Source organism: Somniosus microcephalus, chromosome 16 (assembly GCF_052327205.1).
Source record: "Somniosus microcephalus isolate GS21.2 chromosome 16, FLI_Smic_1.0, whole genome shotgun sequence".
NCBI lineage: Eukaryota > Metazoa > Chordata > Chondrichthyes > Squaliformes > Somniosidae > Somniosus > Somniosus microcephalus.
Genome location: NC_141002.1, coordinates 94,304,509 through 94,324,146, shown reverse-complemented (window position 1 = coordinate 94,324,146; position 19,638 = coordinate 94,304,509). Strand labels below are relative to the sequence as shown.

Here is a 19,638-nt window from a genome sequence, read left to right as displayed (position 1 = left end):
GTCTAGTAGAATGTGGGGGAGAAAATGGGGAAGGAAAACGTAACGCTGGCACCTAAAAAGTATCCTGCCTACGTTATGAAATCATAACCAAAACATGTTGCTATTTTCATGCTAATATTGGCAAATGTTTCTGTTTTTCTAGCGCCCTATAATTGGAGGTGCAAACCTACTCAATCCCGATATTGCTTCAACAAATGGGATTATGCACATTATTGATAAGGTATGATCAATCTTCTGCGTGTAACTTGCATTTCAGGTCTTACGTTAGCCGAGTTCCCCGATAGCAGTTGTATAGAACTGATGTATATTGTGAATAAGATAGACCCTTATCTGGGCAGAAATCGGCGGACAGAAAGTACCAATTTTGCGTGGCTATGTATAGGGGGGCATCTATTAACTGGTTTATGGTAACATACCTGGCCAGCAGCCTTTTTGCCTGCTGCACTGTAAACCAATTTTAACAGCAGTTCCGAATCGCTACCCCACCTTTCAGTTCTGACTGGAGGACTTATAATTAATGATATTAAAACGGACAATTGATTTGGATGTGAGAAAAGTCAAAATTTATTAAACTAAAGAAACCATAATCAAATATAAACTATACCATACGAACACAGTAAATGCAGTAAAAGTGTATAACGGGGGGGGGGGGCTACAGACAGCGAAAACAAGGGATACAATGGCCACAATGTTATTTAAACAATCTTAGCAATTCCCATAAATCACCACCCCAAACTCCTTGCTAGGTTGTCTTGTTGAGGAGTCAGAACACCCTGCTCACCTGTGGTCCAGCGAAGTGAAAAGAGAGCGATAGCTTCTCAGTAGCTATCTTTATACCTGTGTGCTGCTGCCGCTCTGTCTGGAAAATTTCCTGCCTAAAGTTCCAGTACACAAACAAAAGGACTGTGATTGGTTGCTGAATTGCTTGTTTAAACATAACCAGCCATAATCGGCCTCGGGTCAAGTGGGCAACTCCTGACCTCCCTGGTTTTGGTTTGATTGACAGGTCTTTCTCACAGACACATTACAAGCTGCCTAGCTTCCTTTTGCCATGCTTTTTGCTGATGGCCATTTCAAAACCTCTGTGTTTGACCGGGCTCAAAAGCACAAATTTTAATCAAGATGTACTGTCTCAATGTGTGTGAATACTTCCACAAATTTCCTCGATTCCGTTGTAGTCCAGCTCAGCCCAGCTCAGCAGTCTTTCATGGTTCTGAGTATGCCTTAAAACATTGATCTGACCCAGAGGCAATTCAAAACACATAAATCTTCATCCATGATGTGGACCAATGTTTCTTTTATCTTCAGGGAAATTAGGGGAATTTTGCGAAACCCCTACATTGTCCCGCGCCCCCAGGAGCACCTGAAATAAGTCCGCCCCCATATCAGGTCAGGCAATTTTTCAGGCCTACCAGTAGGCCCCTTGCATATGTTAATGAGGAAGCCCAGCGCCTGTTTTAGGACCCCCCCTGCCATATTGGGCTGCCCCGAGCAGAGTGACGCCACACTTGTTCCTCTCAGGATTTCTGGCCATGGTTAAGGCCTAGCAAGTGGCCACCACCAAAAAGGTAAGTAAAAAATGCTTTTAACAGCTTGACGTAGAGCCAGGAGTGCATTCAAGTGAGGCCTGATGCCCAATTTAGGGCAAGGCTTGGCCTCGTGATTCAAGCGCGCGCTGTCTGTGTGCCCTTGGATATGCGTTCGAAAACGAACCATAACCTATATCTACCACCTTATGCACTTTGGCATATTAAACTTGTTTGTTTTCTCTCCCAATTGTCTCCCAATGCCGGGGCTCCTTTCCCTGGCCATACTTTATGCTCATATCCATAAAGTTCCCTCCGCGATGCCCTGGTCCACTCCTCCATCACCCTCAACACCCATTCCCCTTGGCACGGCACCTTCCCGTGCAAGCGCAGGAGATGCAACACATGCCCTTTTACCTCCTCCCTTCCCACTGTCCAGGGCCCCAAACACTCCTTGCAGGTGAGACAGCGATTTACTTGTACTTCTTGCAATTCAGTATACTGTATTCGCTGCTCACGATGCGGTCTCCTCTACATTGGGGAGGTCAAATGCAGATTGGGTGACCACTTTGTGGAACACCTATGTTCAGCTCACAACCGTGACCCCGAGTTTCCGGTCGCCTGTCACTTTAATTCTCCGCCCCACTCCGACTTTGACTTCTCTGTCCTCGGCCTCCTACACTGTTCTAATGAAGCTCAACGTAAGCTCGGGGAACAGCACCTCATCTTTGAATTAGGCACTTTACAGCCTTCTGGACTCAACACAGAGTTCAACAATTTCAGACCATAACCTCTGCTCCCATTTCTCGGACAGCAGCTGTTGATGTTTCTGCCATTCCCATTTACACCTCCTCGAGACCCATCTTTTGTTTCTCTACTTGTCTCATTACCATCTCCTTTTGCCTTGCACCATCATCCCTTTTGTCATTTAATCTCTCCTGCCTTCCACCCAATCACAGACCTTCCCTTTTGTTCTTTCCTCCCCTCCCCCCTTTCCTAGCCTCTGCACTCGCTTAAAACCTGTTGGGGGCAAAATTGGGTCGTGACCCTTTTGGGGCGCTAACTTCGCCGGGGCATTTAACGCCCCGAAAAAGTTAGCACCTCCATGCACAAAATTCACTGGTAGCGCCCCAAGGGAGAGGCTACTGGAAGCGCCCCGCCTCCCTCTTAGGGCACTACTAGTGAATATTGCGGCACGCATGCCACGGTACTGCAGGCCTTCCTCCCCTTCTTGAAGGGGAGGGGCCTTGCGCAGCGTGACCCGGGGCCCAGCTGGGCCACCAGGGATCGGCGTGCCGGGCTCACAGAGCACAGCCGGCACCCCACGGGGGGGCTGCACAGGAGGCTGGGGACGACAACGGGGGCAGGTGCTGGCAGGCGGCCAGCAACAAAAATGGCCGCCCGGCACCTCCCCTTTAATTTGCGCCACTCCAGCCTTTATAAGCACCGTACCAGTTGACTTTGGAACATTATCACATGCGATTTATTTACTTGTTGACAAATGATTCATTTTTAATACCAGTTATTGCGCTGCAGGTTCTAATACCCGATCAGCTTATGAATGATGCATCAGTCGACCTGCTGTCTAGACTGGAACAGATGCCTGAATACTCTCAGTTCAGAACATTTATAATTGTAAGTTCTGCAGGTATTGAATCCAGTTGATCATTAAGTGCTGCTCTTTGATGCTTGCCTATTTACAAGTTGAAATGTTATGTCACTAAAGCATGCCCGTTGTCTGTTACAGCAACAGAACTTGACAGCACAGATCGAGAGCGCAAGCACCTACACTGTCTATTCCCCGAATAATGAAGCCATTGAGAAGTATCTCAAGGAGAAAGCAGTTGATGTATTGGTATGTTTGTGAGTTCAAAGCTCACCAGGGCAAGTTGTAACGTTGAATTCAATAAATCTGGAAATTTGTGGGCTGGAACCAGTAAAAATGACCCTGTCACTAAAAACCCTACTGTTCTAACGTGGTTGATTCCACAAGCTGCTCAGTTAACGATCTGGGTAACGAGAGATGAGCAATGAGTGCGGCAGCGCTGGCGTCACCCAGATCATGAGGAGAAATAATACAGAAATGATTATTTCAAAGGAACACAGTTCAGCACAGGACTGGAAAAGACCAGGCAGAATATTTGTCGGCCATTTTGACACCCATGGAAACATTGGGGCCTTAATTGCTGAGCGCACCAAACCTTGCATGATTCTGTCGGCATGCTGGAACGGAGAGGCCCGAGGACCGAGGCCAACTCGACCACGGGCCTCGTCCGAATAAATCAGACGAGCTGCCGGCGCCAGTCAGGCACAGCTCGCCTGTCGGGGCCTCGCGAATTTCACCCACCCCGTCCCAAGGCCCAGGGTTAAGTCTGGGAGGGGATGAGGCAATTCATAGAATGGTTACAGCACGGAAGGAGGCCATTTGGCCTGTCGAGCCTGCGCCGGCTCTCTGCAAGAGCACTTCAGCTAGTTCCACTCCCCCACCCTTTCCCCGTAGCCCTGCAAATGTTTTTCTTTCAGGTACTTATCCAATTCCCTTTTGAAAGCTGTGATTGAATCTGCCTCCACCACCCTTTCAGGCAGTGCAATCCAGATCACAACCACTCGCTGCGTAAAAGAGTTTTTCCTCATGTCGCCTTTGGTTCTTCTGCCAATCACCTTAAATCTGTGTCCTCTGGTTCTCGACCTTTCCGCCAATGGGAACGGTTTCTCTCTCTCTACTCTGTCTAGACCCCTCATGATTTTGAACACCTCTATCAAATCTCCTCTCAACCTTCTCTGCTCTAAGGAGAACAACCCCAGCTTTTCCGGTCTATCCACATAACTGAAGTCCCTCATCCCTGGAATCATTCTTGTAAATCTCTTCTGCACCCTCTCTAAGGCCTTCACATCCTTCCTAAAGTGCGGTGCCCAGAATTGGGCACAATACTCCAGTTGAGGCCGAACCAGAATTTATACAGGTTCATCATAGCTTCCTTGCTTTTGTACTCTATACAGTACCTCTATTCATGAAGCCCAGGATCCTGTAAGCTTTTTTAACTGCTTTCTCAACCTTCCCTGCCACCTTCAATGATTTGTGCACATGTACCCCCAGTTGCTGGGTTTATCTTTACACCCTTTTTTGAACAATGGTGTAACATTTGCAATTCTCCAGTCCTCTGGAACCACCCCCGTTTCTAAAGAGGATTGGAAAATTATGGCCAGTACCTCTGCGATTTCTTCCTTCGCTTCCCTCAATATCCTAGGATGCATCCCATCCAGTCCTGGTGAATTACCTACTTTGAGTACAGCCAGTCTTTCTAGTACCTCACCTTTATCAATTTTTATCCCATCCAGTATCTCCTCTACCTCCTCCTTTACTATGTCTGTGGCAGCATCCTCTTCCTTGGTGAAGACAGATGCAAAGTACTCGTTTAGTACCTCAGCCATACCCTCTGCCTCCATGCGTAGGTCTCCTTTTTGGTCCCTAATCGGCCCCACCCCTCCTCTTACTACCCTTTTACTATTTATATGCCTATAGAAGACTTTGGATTACCTTTTATGTTAGCTGCCATTCTATTCTCATGCCCTCTCTTTGCCCCTCTTTTCTTTTTCACTTTCCCTCTGAACTTTCTATATTTAGCCTGATTCTCAGATGTATTCTTGACCTGGCATCTGTCATAGGTGATCTTTTTCTGCTTTATCTTACTCTCTATCTCTTTCATCATCCAGGGAGCTCTGACTTTAGTTGCCCTACCTTTCCCCCTAGTGGGAATGTACCTCGACTGTACCCAAACTATTTTCTCTTTAAAGGCAGCCAATTGTTCCAATACAGTTTTGCCTGCCAATCTTTGATTCCAGTTTACTCGGGCCAGATCCGTTCTCATCCCACTGAAATTTGCCTTCCTCCAATTAAGTATTTTTACTCTAGATTGCTCCCTGTCCTTTTCCATAGCTAATCTAAACCTTACGATACTATGATCACTGTTCCCTAAATGTTCACCTACTGACCCTTGCTCCACATGACCTACCTCATTCCCCAGAACCAGATCCAGCAATGCCTCCTCCCTCGTTGGGCCGGAAACATACTGATCAAGAAAGTTCTCCTGAACGCACTTCAGAAATTCTTCCCCCTCTCTGCCCTTTACACTATTACTATCCCAGTCTATATTAGGATAATTGAAGTCCCCCATTATCACTACTCTATAGTTCTTGCTTCTCTTTGTAATTTCCCTGCAAATTTGCTCCTCCATATTTTTCCCACTATTTGGTGGTCTATAGAATACACCTGGTAGTGTAATGGCACCTAGTAGTGTAATGGCATCTCTATTATTTCTTAACTCTAGCCATATAGATTCTGTCCTTGACCCCTCCAGGACATTCTCTCTCTCCAGCACTGTAACATTTTCCTTAACCAATACTGCCACACCACCTCCTATCTTTCCTTCCCTATCTTTCCTGAACACCTTATATCCAGGAATATTTAATACCCAATCCTTGAGCCAGGTTTCCGTTATTGCCACAACATCATATTCCCATGTGGCTATTTGTGCCTGCAGCTCACCAACCTTGTTTATTAAGCTTCGTGCGTTCACATACATACACTGAAACCTATCTTAGACCATCCCGTGTTCTCTCTTAATCTGAACCCACCTAATACCTTACTATTTCTTGCTTTAGTGCTATCCGTCGCTCCCAAGCCTTTGAGCCCTTTGTTACTCCTTTCTAATGCTACATCCTGGTGCCCATCCCCCTGCCAACTTAGTTTAAGGGAGGAAGACATGGACGGGCTGGTAGCAAAGTCAATTGGAGAAGAAAATTGGGCTGCCAGTTCGCTATCGCCCACTTTGTGCTGCCAGTGAGGGCGATTTTTCACCCCTAACCACTCCAGGACTGATACTAAATTTGTGCAAGATATTGTTTAGTTGGAGTATAGTGTACAGTTCAGGGCATCTAGGAGGATATTAAAGGGTATAGGAGATATTTAAATGAAATGAGAGGTTATAGTTATGAAGAAAGGTCCCAAAACAATTGAGACTTATTTCATTCAAATAAAGACAATTAAAAAGAGAATTAATAAGAGTCCTTAAAAATTATGAAAGATTTTGAGGCAAAAGCCACAACATTATTTTAAAGAGAATTGGATTAGTATTTGGAAAGGAAGAATATGAAAGGATATGGGGAAAGAGCATGGAGATGGGATTAGAGTAGAATGGTTAGACTTTCCACCTCTGCTCTTGAACATTAAAGAGTCATTGGGTGGAGAGATTAACTGAATGGACAGAAGATTAGGTGGGGCGTGTTACAGGCGTGTGACGCTCCCCGCTCATGCAATGTTCCTTCGTGCCCTGCACCCAGGTGACTGCTATCACCTGTTGAAACATGGAAAGTAGGAAGAATGTTCGAGAGAGTTAGTCTAGCAACCATTGATTGGATTAATTGCGGTACAAAGACAGGAAGTACCACAATGAAAGGCAAGTCCAGGCTTGAAGGAAAACTACTGAAGGGGAAGCACCACATGAGGTCATGTGGCAAAAGGGAACCAGTAGGGGAGAACAAGGGACGTGGGCAGAACTCAATAGCGTGTAAATAGGCTGCGATGTTTAGTGTTTAGTCGTACAATACCTGGTGTAATACCTGAAGGGTATCCGAATCTGAAGAGCGCGTGACCATGCTTGATTGTACTCTGTTTGCGTAACTTCTCTTCACACCGAGCTTAGTAAAAGCGAAACAAGAAAACTCTGGCGTCTAAGACTCACGCTTAATTCAACTTCTTAATTAAGGAATAACGCCTAAGCTCATAAGAGGAAAATCTGCCCCCACTAGCTCCAGGTGAAGAGCCAAATGGCCTCCTTCTGTGCGGTAATTCACATGATTCGATGAGGAGGAGGGAAGAAAGTGGGTGGAAACGGAAAAGGAAAAGAAACAATAAATGAAGGGGTCCATTCCGCTAAACGTTGTAATAGTATTTCAACTATCTGGAGGCCATTGTTTGTGTTGCATTGCATTATTAAATGTCCTACCTTAATCAGACACCTTAAATGAGTTACCCTTTAGCTGATACTGTCCATGAGAACATTAGCAGGTTAGCAGGTTTTCATCTGACTGTTGAAAGGGTTTATGCTTCATTCGCAAACTAAATCAAGGGCTTATGATATTAGAGGATATGTATCCTGTCTTTCCCTCCAGGATGAAGACCTAATCAGATACCACGTCATTTTGGATCAAAAACTAATGGAAAGTGATATGCACAATGGCATGCACCGCGAGACAATGCTAGGATTCTCCTTTCAAGTTGGTTTCTTTCGCAGAAATGACCAGGTACGTGGATGTAAGAAGAAGAAAGAAAGTCTTGCATTTCTATAGCGCCTTTCACGACCTCAGGACATCCCAAAGCACTTTACAGCCAATGAAGTACTTTTTGAAGTGTAGCTACTGTTGTAATGTAGGAAACACGGCAGCCAATTTATGCACAGCAAGCTCCCACAAACAGCAATGTGATAATGACCAGATAATCTGTTTCAGTGATGCTGATTGAGGGATAAATATTGGCCCCAGGACACCGGGGAGAACTCCCCCTGCTGTTCTTCAAAATAGCGCCATGGAATTTTTAACGTCCACCTGAGAGGGCAGTCAAGGCCTTTGTTTAACGTCTCATCTGAAAGACGGCACCTCTGACAGCGCAGCACTCCCTCAGCACTGCACTGGAGTGTCAGCCTAGACTGTTGTAGCTCAGAGCTCTGGAGTGGGACTTGAAGCCACAACCTTCCAGCTTCAGAGGCGAGTTGCTGCAGTTGTACAGGGCCTTGGTGAGACCACACCTTGAGTATTGTGTGCAGTTTTGGTCGCCTTATCTGAGGAAGGATGTTCTTGCCATGGAGGGAGTGCCGCGAAGATTCACCAGGCTGATACCTGGGATGGCAGGAATGACGTATGAGGAGAGATTGGGTCGATTGGGCTTATACTCACTGGAGTTTAGAAGAATGAGAGGGGATCTCATTGAAACTTATAAAATTCTAACAGGACTAGACAGACTAGATGCAGGAAGGATGTTCCCGATGGCCGAGGAGTCCAGAACCAGGGGTCACAGTCTAAGGGTAAGGGGTAAGCCATTTAGGACAGAGATGAGGAGGAATTTCTTCACCCAGAGAGTGGTGAACCTGTGGAATTCTCTACCACAGAAGGCAGTAGAGGCCAATTCATTAAATATATTCAAGAAGGAGTTGGATATATTTCTTAAGGCTAAAGGGATCAAGGGATATGGGGAGAAGGCAGGGACAGGGTACTGAATTTGGATGATCAGCCATGATCTCATTGAATGGCGGAGCAGGCTCGAGGGGCCGAATGGCCTACTCCTGCTCCTATCTTCTATGTCTATGTTTCTATGAGAGTGCTACCCACTGAGCTACGGCTGACATACAATAATCCTTCCATCTGTATAGTGGCATTTACAATACAGCAAATACTTGACAGGCAGGAGACATCGAGTTTGGAGGTGACAAAGGCATGAATAAGGATTTCAACAGCAGCAGGGGCCAGATAGGGGTGGAGGCGCGCAGTGTTCGCAATACTGAACATGTGGAAATGTCGGACAGGAGAAAGCCCAGCTGGTTCATCTAGACTGTCCCGTGCGGTCGTGATGCCTCATGCATCAAGATTCAGCCACTCCCTACCCACCCTGAGCCGTGGAATCTCCTGGGGGGAGGGGGAAAAAACAAATAGAAACCCAGGCCAATTAGGGGGGGGGAAAAATCTGGAAAATGCCTTTTCTGACCCCTTTTAGGCCATCAAAACTAGTCCAGGAGACCACATTGGCCCTGACTGTACCTACCTCTTGTACAAGGTGATCTCTAGCTCAGCCAGAAACAGATCCAGCTCTCTCTTGAAGATATACAATGAATCAGCATTCACCACACAAGCCGGCAACCTGCTCCACAGGCCCACTATTCCCTGGGAAAAGAAGTTTCACCTAACATCCAACCTAGTTCCGCCGTTGCATATTGCAGACTTAAGGGTGCGAAGGTAGGAGCCATACCAGGAGCATGATGGGGATGAGTGGGAGACGGTGACTGACTTGGTGAGGACAAGGGCATCGAAGGCAGACGTGAGGAGCTGTTATCGTGTCAAGAGCCAGCAGCAATGTCATGGCAGGTGGAAGGCCTGAGTAGGAGGAGCTGGGAGTTAGAGAAAACGTTAGTTAGGCCACAGCTGGAATACTGTGTGCAGTTCTGGTTGCCACACTATAGGAGGGATGTGATTGCATTGGAGAGGGTGCAGAGGAGATTCACCAGGATGTTACCTGGGCTGGAGCGCTTCAGCTATGAAGAGAGACTGGACAGGCTGGGGTTGTTTTCCTTAGAGCAGAGAAGGCGGAGGGGGGACCTGATTGAGGTGTACAAAATTATGAGGGGCATAGATAGGGTAGATAGAAAGGAACGTTTTCCCTTAGTAGAGGGGTCAATAACCAGGGGGCATAGTTTCAAGGTAAGGGGCAGGAGGTTTAGAGGGGATTTGAGGAAGAACTTTTTCACCCAGAGGGTGGTTGGAATCTGGAACTCACTGCCTGAAAGGGTGGTAGAGGCAGGAACCCTCACAACATTCAAGAAGCATTTAGATGAACACTTGAAACGCCATAGCATACAAGGCTACGGACCAAGTGCTGGAAAATGGGATTAGAATAAATAGGGCTTGGTGGCCGGCGCAGACACGATGGGCCGAAGGGCCTCTTTCTGTGCTGTATAACTCTATGGGGGAAAAATTCAGTAGGTTGCGCCTCCTGTTAGCGCCTTAAGAGGGCGCTAACGGGACGTAACCAACTAGCACCCGGGCGCGGCACTGCCCACGCCTCCCGCAAAATTCAGCGGAAGGTTAGTGGTGGTGCTAACCGGTAGTGCCCTGCGGCGCTGCGCCGCTGGCGATGACGTCATTGCTGTGCGCAGCGCCCCGCTCACGCCCCGGCCACGATCTTCAGAAGCGCCCCCTGAATTACCGCTGGACGGGGATGCGCAATTTAAAGGCGAGGTGCGGGGCGGCCATTTTTGTTGCTGGCCGCCTGCCAGCACCTGCCTGCGCTCCCGTCCCAGGCCTCCTGAAACGCCCCCCCCACCCCCGCGGAGTGCTGGCTGCGCTCCAAGAGCCCGGCACTTCTCTTGAGTGCCGGGCTCTTTTGCCTGCACTCCCGATCCCCGGTGGCCCAGCTGGGCCCCAGGTTGCGCTGCACAAGGCCCCTCCCCTTTAAGAAGGGGAGGAAGGCCTGCAATGCTGCGGCACGATGTGCCACAGCGTGTGGCGCTGCAGCACATAGCGCCACAATATTGACTCACAGCGCCCCAAGAGGCTTCCGTCTTGGAGCGCAACCACTCAATTTCCGGTGTGGGGATGCTAATTTTAGTGCCCTGGCGAAGTTAGCGCCCCAATTGGGGCGCTACTCAATTTTCAGCCCTATGACTCTATGACAGAGTGAATTGGTGAGGGAGTTGGAGGGAAATTTATTTTCAGGGGCAAAGGGTAATGGGTTGGAGGTAAGCAGGGAACTGTGGATGGTAAGGGTGAGGAGGAAGTGGTCAGAGATGGTCATATTAATGGCCAATATTAATCTCTCAACCAACATCATTTTAAGAAACAGATTATCTGGTCGTTATCACATTGTTGTTTGTGGGAGCTTGCTGTGCGCAAATTGGCTGCCGCGTTTCCCACATTACAACAGTGACTACACTTCAAAAAGTACTTCATTGGCTGCAAAGCGCTTTGGGATGTCCTGAGGTCGTGAAAGGGGCTATAAAAAAACCAAATAGAAACCCAGGCCAATTAGGGGGGAAAAAATCTGGAAAATTCCTTTTCCGATCCCTTTAACTATTAAAGTTCTCCTCACTGCTTTCTGTGTGGCTGTAATCTAGGGCCAGTTCTTTCTTTCTTTATCTCAGAGATCAAGGCCGCTAAATTGGTGAGGCATCAATTCTTGTGCTCAAGTCGTGGAATAGACCTTAGCAACTGACACGAAATAACAACAGAAAATGCTGGAAAAACTCAGCAGGCCAGGCAACATCTATCTATTTGCTATCGTATTAGCAGCTGACACCTCTGACTGGGCTTTGATTGTAAATTGAAGTCTTGACTTGCCTTGTGCTTGACCAGAGGTTCAACTCAGTTAAAGTTTCACTCCAAACTTTACATTTTAGATATTCACAGTTAACCCAACTTACATTGTCAAAGTTTCAGTTGGTAAGAGTTTATTTCTTACTTAAGCTCTCAGGTGCTGGGAAGTGCTGTGGCTGCCTCCTCTGTTTGTTGTGGGTCGTGGATCTCTTTGATTACTGCTGACCTTGTAATAGATAATGACCAGATTGGGCGACCGCTTTGCGGAACACCTCCGTTCAGTCCGTGACCCCGAGCTTCCGGTCGCCTGTCATTTCAATTCACCGTTCCATTCCCACTCAGACCTCACCGTCTGCGGCCTCTTGCATTGTTCCACGGAAGCTCACCGTAAACTCGAGGAACAGCACCTCATCTTCCGATTAGGCACTTTGCAGCCTTCCAGACTCAATATCGAGTTCAACAACTCCACACAGACAGTCGCCCGAGGCCGGATTCGAACCCGGGTCCCTGGCGCTGTGAGGCAACACCCCGACTCCTGCTCCTATTTCTTATGTTCTTATGTTCTAAGTAACGAGGAGGAGGGATTTAGGCAGAGAGTAGGCCCCAGATGGACGAAGCCTATGGCACCATTGATAGAGGGAGGGTAGAACGGAGGCCAGGATCAGAGGATCAAAGGGCACAGGCTGCAACATGATCTGCGGTTCTAACTCATTGGGGGAAATTCTCCGAGCGCCCGTTGGCGACACAGGACTTTTTTTTTTCAATTCATTCATGGGATGTGGGCATCGCGGGCAAGGCCAGCATTTATTGCCCATCCCTTCCTCACCCCCGCAGTGTGTACTGGAAAATCACAGCTGCGCTGCCAGTGATTTTCTACTCACTGAGTACGCAGGGTCATCGACCTGAAACGTTAACTCTTGTTTCTCTCTCCACAGATGCTGCCTGACCTGCTGAGTGTTTCCAGCATTTTCTGTTTTTATTTCAGATTTCCAGCATCCGCAGTATTTTGCTTTTGCACAGAAAAATTCTCAACTCCCCTCTGGTTCTTTTGCCAATTGCCTTAAATCTGCGTCCTCTGGTTACCGACCCTCCTGCCACTGGAAGAAGTTTCTCCTTATTTACTCCATTAATGATTTTGGACAGCTCTAATAAATCTCCCCTATAATAACAAACTGTGTATGATTGCAGCTTTTTGTGAATGATGTACCGGTCAATAGCACCGATGTGGAAACAAACAAAGGAGTGATCCACGGACTAACAAAGGTTCTGGAGATCCAGAAAAATCGCTGTGACACCAACGAAACTACAGTGACACAGGTAAGTGACAAAGTGATTTGACACAAAGCTGGGTGGGCGTGTGTGCTGTGAGGAGGATGCCGAGAAACTCCAGTATGATTTGGACAGGTTGGGTGATTGGGCAGATGCATGGCAGATGCAGTATAATGTGGATAAATGCGAGGTTACCCACTGTGGCAAAAACAGGAAGACAGATTATTATCTGAACAGCAATAGATTGGGAAAAGGGGAAGTGCAGCGAGACCTGGGTGTCCTTGTGCACCAGTCGCTGAAGGTAAGCATGCAGGTGCAGCAGGTGGTTACGAAGGCAAATGGTATGTTGGCCTTCGTAGCGAGATGGTTCGAGTACAGGAACAAGGATATCTTGCTGCAGTTGTACAGGGCCTTGGTGAGACCACACCTTGAGTATTGTGTGCAGTTTTGGTCGCCCTATTTGAGGAAGAATGTTCTTGCCATGGAGGGAGTGCAGCGAAGATTCACCAGACTGATACCTGGGATGGCAGGAATGATGTATGAGGAGAGATTGAGTTGATTGGGCTTATACTCGCTGGAGTTTAGAAGAATGAGAGGGGACCTCATTGAAACTTATAAAATTCTAACAGGACTAGACAGACTAGATGCAAGAAGGATGTTCCCGATGGCGGGGGAGTCCAGAACCAGGGGTCACAGTCTAAGGATAAGGGGTAAGCCATTTAGGACAGAGATGAGGAGGAATTTCTTTACCCAGAGAGTGGTGAACCTGTGGAATTCTCTACCACAGAAGACAGTTGAGGTCAATTCATTAAATATATTCAAGAAGGAGTTAGATATATTTCTTAAGGCTAAAGGGATCAAGGGATATGGGGAGAAAGCAGGGACAGGGTACTGAATTTGGATGATCAGCCATGATCTCATTGAATGGCGGAGCAGGCTCGAGGGGCCGAATGGCCTACTCCTGCTCCTATGTTTCTATGAAGCTACTGGGGTTGAAACTCCTGGGAGCTTCTGGTGCAATCATGCTTGGGTCCCAGCTTTGCCATTGGGGATTAAGTTCAGCTCTGGGAGTCTCAGCCCAGATTTCAGTGCTCATGTTCCTTGGAGTGGGACTTGAACCCACAACCTTCTGGACTCAGAAGGCGAGAGAGCTACCCACTGAGCCGTAGCATGCACAAAGTATGTATGTTTATTAAGCTGAATAAGCTGAAATACAAAGTCGAGTTAAAATTTGGGGAAAGATTCGGTTGCTTTGCTCCTCCCGGGGGCGCAAAGCAACTCGCGCCCGGGCGCAGCGCCGCTAACACCTCCCGTGAAATTCAGTGGGAGGTTAGCGGCGGCAGTAGCCGGTAGCGCCCCGTGGTGCTGTGCCTCCAGCGATGATGTCATCACCGTGCGCAGCGCTCCGCTCGCGCCCCCTGACCTACCGCCAGACGCGATGTCCAACAGGGTCAGGGTGGCTTTCTTTGCAGCTGGGGCAGCGATAATTAAAGGGCAGGTGTTGGGCAGACATTTCTTTTTGGGCCGCCTGCCAGCCCCTGCCCCCTCTCACCTCCTCCTACGAGGTGCCGGCCGCGATCGCTCAGCCCGGCGCTCCTCTTGAGAGCCGGCTTCTTTTGCCGGCACCCCGCTCCCCGGTGGTCCAGCAGGGCCCCGGTGCGTGCTGCGCTAGGCCCCTCCCCTTTAATCAGGGGAGGGAGGCCCGCAGTACCGTGGCGCTACGTGCCGACGTGAGTGGCGCTGCTGCACGTAGCGCCGCGATATTCAATGGGAGCGCCCCAAGATGGAGGGGGAGTGCTTCCAGTAGCCCCGCCTCCTGCTTAGGGTGCTACCATTCAATTTCGGGCGCGGGGGCACTAACTTTTTCAGGGCGCTATCCCCAGTGAAGTTATCGCCCCCAAAGGGGGCGCAACCGAATTTCCCCCCCCCAAAGATTATACCTATAACATAGTAAAATAAGAGAGACACAACCTGTCAACATCAACAAGGTTTTGAGGTGATCGATCTCGAAGGGTCTTGTGGTGACACGTGAGCGGTTCAGTCTTGCTCCAAGAATGTTATGATTTTCTATACTTTACGCCTGCCTTATATACATTAAACCACTCGTTATGTTATAGGAACTTGAGCCGGCTTTTTGTGCCTATATGTCAATAGATTTCCCCAAGACAAGCAGCTTCCTAACCAGTCCCACACATTCCAAGATAGGCAGAAACAGTCAACCAACGGCTCCCATGCTATGATCCCATAAACATAAGATAACCACAGTCGACAGAAGATGTCTTCTGACTTAGGTGCACAAGGACAGTTACACAAAGTGCTGACAATAACAACTTTGAAGCTAAAAGGCCTATTCTATTGCAAAGCCTGCAAAACATACTTTTCTCACATTTCTCACATTGAGGAGAGATTGGGTCGATTAGGCTTGTATTCGCTAGAGTTTAGAAGAATGAGAGGGGATCTCATTGAAACTTATAAAGTTCTAACAGGACTAGACAGACTAGATGCAGGAAGGCTGTTCCCGATGGCAGGGGAGTCCAGAACCAGGGGTCACAGTCTAAGGATAAGGGTTAAGCCATTTAGGACAGAGATGAGGAGGAATTTCTTCACCCAGAGAGTGGTGAACCTGTGGAATTCTCTACCACAGAAGGCAGTTGAGGCCAATTCATTAAATATATTCAAGAAGGAGTTAGATATATTTCTTAAGGCTAAGGGGATCAAGGGATATGGGGAGAAAGCAGGGACAGGGTACTGAATTTGGATGATCAGCCATGATCTCATTAAATGGCGGAGCAGGCTTGAGGGGCCAAATGGCCTACTCCTGCTCCTATCTTCTATGTTTCTATGTTTCTACGTTTTCCGAGGCAGGGAACCTCTATTCCAGACAGCCGCCGGGCACTCCGGCATCTGGGGCAAGCCGGGCACCTGAGATGCACCCACCTAGTGTCGCAGGCACCCACTGGGTACATTGACAGGAGGTGATCTTTCCCCCCGCTAATGGTGCAAACTCTGGCGGGATCAGTGGAACCACCATGACCGCTGGCCCACGCATTCATTGGGCCATTGGAGCTCACATAGTTTGTGGAAGATTTTGCTTTTTTGGCTCTTGTATAAAGAGGAATAGGGTCAGCCGTGGCTCAGTGGGTAGCACACTCGCCTCTGAGTCAGAAGGTTGTGGGTTCAAGTCCCACTCCATGGGATTTGAGCACATAAAGCTAGGCTAACACTCCAGTGCAGCGCTGAGGGAGTGCTGAACTGTTGGAGGTGCCGTCTTTCGGATGAGATGTTAAACCGAGGCCCCGTCTGCTCTCTCAGGTGGACGTAAAAAAGACCCCAGGGCACTATTTCGAAAAAGTGTAGGGGAGTTATCCCCAGTATCCTGGCCAATATTTATCCCTCAACCAACATCACTAAAACAGATTTTCTGGTCATTATCACATTGTTGTTTGTGGGACCTTGCTGTGTGCAAATTGGCTGCTGCGTTTCCCACATTACAACAGTGACCACACTTCAAAAAGTACTTAATTGGCTGTAAAGCGCTTTGAGACGTCCGGTGGTCGTGAAAGGCACTATATAAATGCAAGTCTTTCTTTCTATTTTGAAGGGGAAGTGTATTAACTGTCGTTATAAACCCGTCTGCCCTCCTGGATCCAAACCTATGGTAAGTGTTGAAATTTTGAGTTGGAATCTCATGAGAAATATTCCACAATTTCGGTGCAGAATTCTGTTTTGTTTTAATTCTAAAATCATTTATTTGCTTAACGCAGGAGGGGAACAAGAAGAACTGTATCTTTGTACGGTACCTGCTAGGGAAGAGGTTAATGTCTCTCGGCTGTTTGACAACCTGTGTGAAAACTGTCATTGTAAGTGAAGCTCACACCTGATTAAAGATAAAATGGAATATATCTGATGGCAAAATATATATATAGATTAATTTTTGGCTCAGGAACAGGAGGAGGCCATTCAGCCCCTCGAGCCTGTTCCACCATTCAGTTAGATCGCGGCTGATCTGCATCTTAACTCCATTTACCTGTCTTGGTTCCATATCCCTTAATACCCTTGCCTAACAAAAATCTATCAATCTCAGTTTTTGAAATATTTAATTAACTTAGTAGCCTCAACCGCTTTTTGGGGAAGAGAGTTGCCGATTTCCACTACCCTTTGTGTAAAGAAATGCTTGCTGACGTCATTCCTGAACGGCCTGGCTCTAATTTTAAGGTTTTCTGGACTCCACCCACCCCCCCCCCCCACCCCCCCACCCCACCGCCCCCCCCACCCCACCAGGGGAAATAGTTTCTCTCCATCTACCCAATCAAACCCAACTATTTTTAGTCACGTTTTGTTTGGTTTACCGCAGATTAGCCGTTTTTTCTTCATTCTAAACAATGTCCCTGTTAATTTTTCTTGGGCTGTGCGACCCTTTAAAATTCGGCGCATGCGCGTTTTTTCCCTTTAAAAGCCGGTGAGCCGGCTGCACGGGACCTCCAGAGCCCCGCGCGGTTGCGCAGCTTAAAAGGGAACATTGGTTCTAGGCTACCTCAAGTGGGGCTTGAGCCCACAATCTTTGACTCAAGAGGTGAGAGTACGACTAACTGAGCCAAGCTGACACTTGCTTTCGGATTCCCTGATTGGTTGCTCCCCAGTGAGCAGTGGGAGGGGGTGGGGGGGAATCACGGGGAGCGCTGGTCAAGAAACCAAGGTACTTGGGCCCACGAATTCTGGATGAGCTGGGAAATTCTTTGTCCTGTTAGTCCCCCAGCTGATGACTGGATGTGCACGGCTCCACGCCAAAACCAACCGTGCCACATTGCAGTTGACCGAATAGTTGACCGAACAGTTGACCGAACAGCTGTTGGACCTCGGAATCTATGCTGCAGAGATACAGTCCAGTAGGCAAAGTCTTCAAACTTTAAACTAGAGGGAGCGGAATTCTCTCCTCATTCCAAATGGGCAGTTTGAGGGCGGAGACTGGAGGGAAAATACACAGGGAGACCTGCCTCGGTTTTAATGTCTCATCTGAAAGACAGCACCTACCAACAGTGCAGCACTCCCTCAGTACTGCACTGGAGTGTCAGCTAAGATTTTTGTGCTCAAGTCTCTGGAGTGGGACTTGAACCCACAACCTACTGCCTCAGAGAGCAAGAGTGCTATCCACTGAGCCACGGCTGACATTCTCACTATTGGGAGTCCACCCGGCATATGTTATTGACCATGACCCAGGAACAAGGGTAAGGATCATGGCAGGGTTGGGCCAGCAGCCAGGAGTCCCAACCAAAACCAATTCCGGTAACTGACGTAAGAAAACTACTAGGCATTTGGTCTGAGTATTAAACAAGGCTTTAATCGACCGTTTTTCAACATGGAGATCTAGTTGTGTCCTTCACTAGTTCCTGTTAAGAATGTCCTGAGCAAGCTGGGCCCATGCCCGAGTATTTATACTCTCCCCGGACAGCGCCACCAGCAGGCTGCCCAGTATTATTTCATAAGTCATTTCCACATGAATGACAAGATTCATGTCAGTAACTATGTTGTCCTCTATGAACATCTTCACCCCACCCCCCAACCGTTCCCAAGTAAAGGTACCGAGTCTTGCACTGGGCAAGTTCCAATTGAGGATTCCTATTCCTCCATTTCGACCCCCAGCACTTACCCATTGAAGGCCTCATTCTCAGTGGGTGATCTGTTACAGTATTCAGGACTCTTCTGCACCTTGAACATGACTCCCGCCGCTCCGGGTGCTGCAGCAACGGTCCCAGTTCATCAACACCGGAATTTTCCCAGGGGGGTCGGGGGCGGGGGGCTCACTAGTGGGCTCCCAATTGTTGCGGGGAACAACCCCCAACCCAGGAAACTAGGCCAAGGTCAGCATAGGGATGGGGCAGTGAGCGGAAGTCCCGCCCTAACCCTGTAAGGACGGGGAAAGGAAAATGCAGCCCTTGATGTTACTGATTGTTTGAGAGTAGTTGCCTCTCTGTTCACCAGTGTAGCATAATTATCCCTCCGCTATTGTCATTTCAGTCTATGTGCGTAAACTGTTCTTTTCAATGGGCTTATTGTGAGGGGCTACTGCCTATGCAGATCAGAAACTAGAATTAAAAATGTGCCATTGTTTATTAATTATACCGCTGCTTCTGGTTTAGTTTGTGTAGTGTATGTGCTTTAAGTCAGAACTACTTTTTACAGCTCCTGTATACTGTAGTACCGGCAGTGACCACACCGGTATATAAGCTGTGCGCATGCCTCTGTACCCCAGTCTAGAGATTACCCTCCTCCAGTAAAGACCTGTTATTTGTTTATGTACAGCATCCGTGTAATTATTTATCCACTGAACCACGGATCTAACAGTGGCGATGAGTGTTGATGCGAATCTACCTGCAACATAAAAAAAAAATAGTCGCGTCCAGGAACACGGGCGTCGACCGCGAGCAACCGCCCAGCAGTCAGGCAGAGATCCAACTTCGCTGGGAAGGCTGTGGAGAGCCGGGCTTGGTTCCCCAGCCACAACGAGCAGTAAGAGACCGACGACATGTCCAGAGCAGACCCTTCCCGAGCAGCGGCGGCTGGAGCCGACCGACGGCAGAGAGAGAGAGCCGGGCAGCGTCGACGGGGTAAGAAAGAGGGTGAAGAGAGCAGGGCGCAGCCGGGGGTTGATCACCGAGTGGCGTCGAGGAAAAATACTGCAAACCGGAGAGAGAGAGGGTAAGAAACAGCCGGGTTCTAGACTGAGCGGCGTCGACAAATATCAAGAGAAGAACGCGCAGAGCACAGC

General features: G+C 48.2%; 1 protein-coding gene across 1 annotated transcript in view; it reads left to right on the top strand.

Moving 5' to 3' along the window:
* Window positions 1-19,638, top strand: part of LOC147106398 (stabilin-2-like) — a 206,221-nt gene that overhangs the window by 88,382 nt on the left and 98,201 nt on the right. Inside the window, exons 31-37 of the mRNA XM_086009731.1 lie at window positions 143-220; window positions 3,063-3,161; window positions 3,274-3,381; window positions 7,698-7,829; window positions 12,792-12,920; window positions 16,474-16,530; window positions 16,637-16,732. Of these exons, the coding sequence (XP_085865857.1) occupies window positions 143-220; window positions 3,063-3,161; window positions 3,274-3,381; window positions 7,698-7,829; window positions 12,792-12,920; window positions 16,474-16,530; window positions 16,637-16,732 (699 nt within the window). The remainder of the gene's footprint in view (window positions 1-142; window positions 221-3,062; window positions 3,162-3,273; window positions 3,382-7,697; window positions 7,830-12,791; window positions 12,921-16,473; window positions 16,531-16,636; window positions 16,733-19,638) is intronic.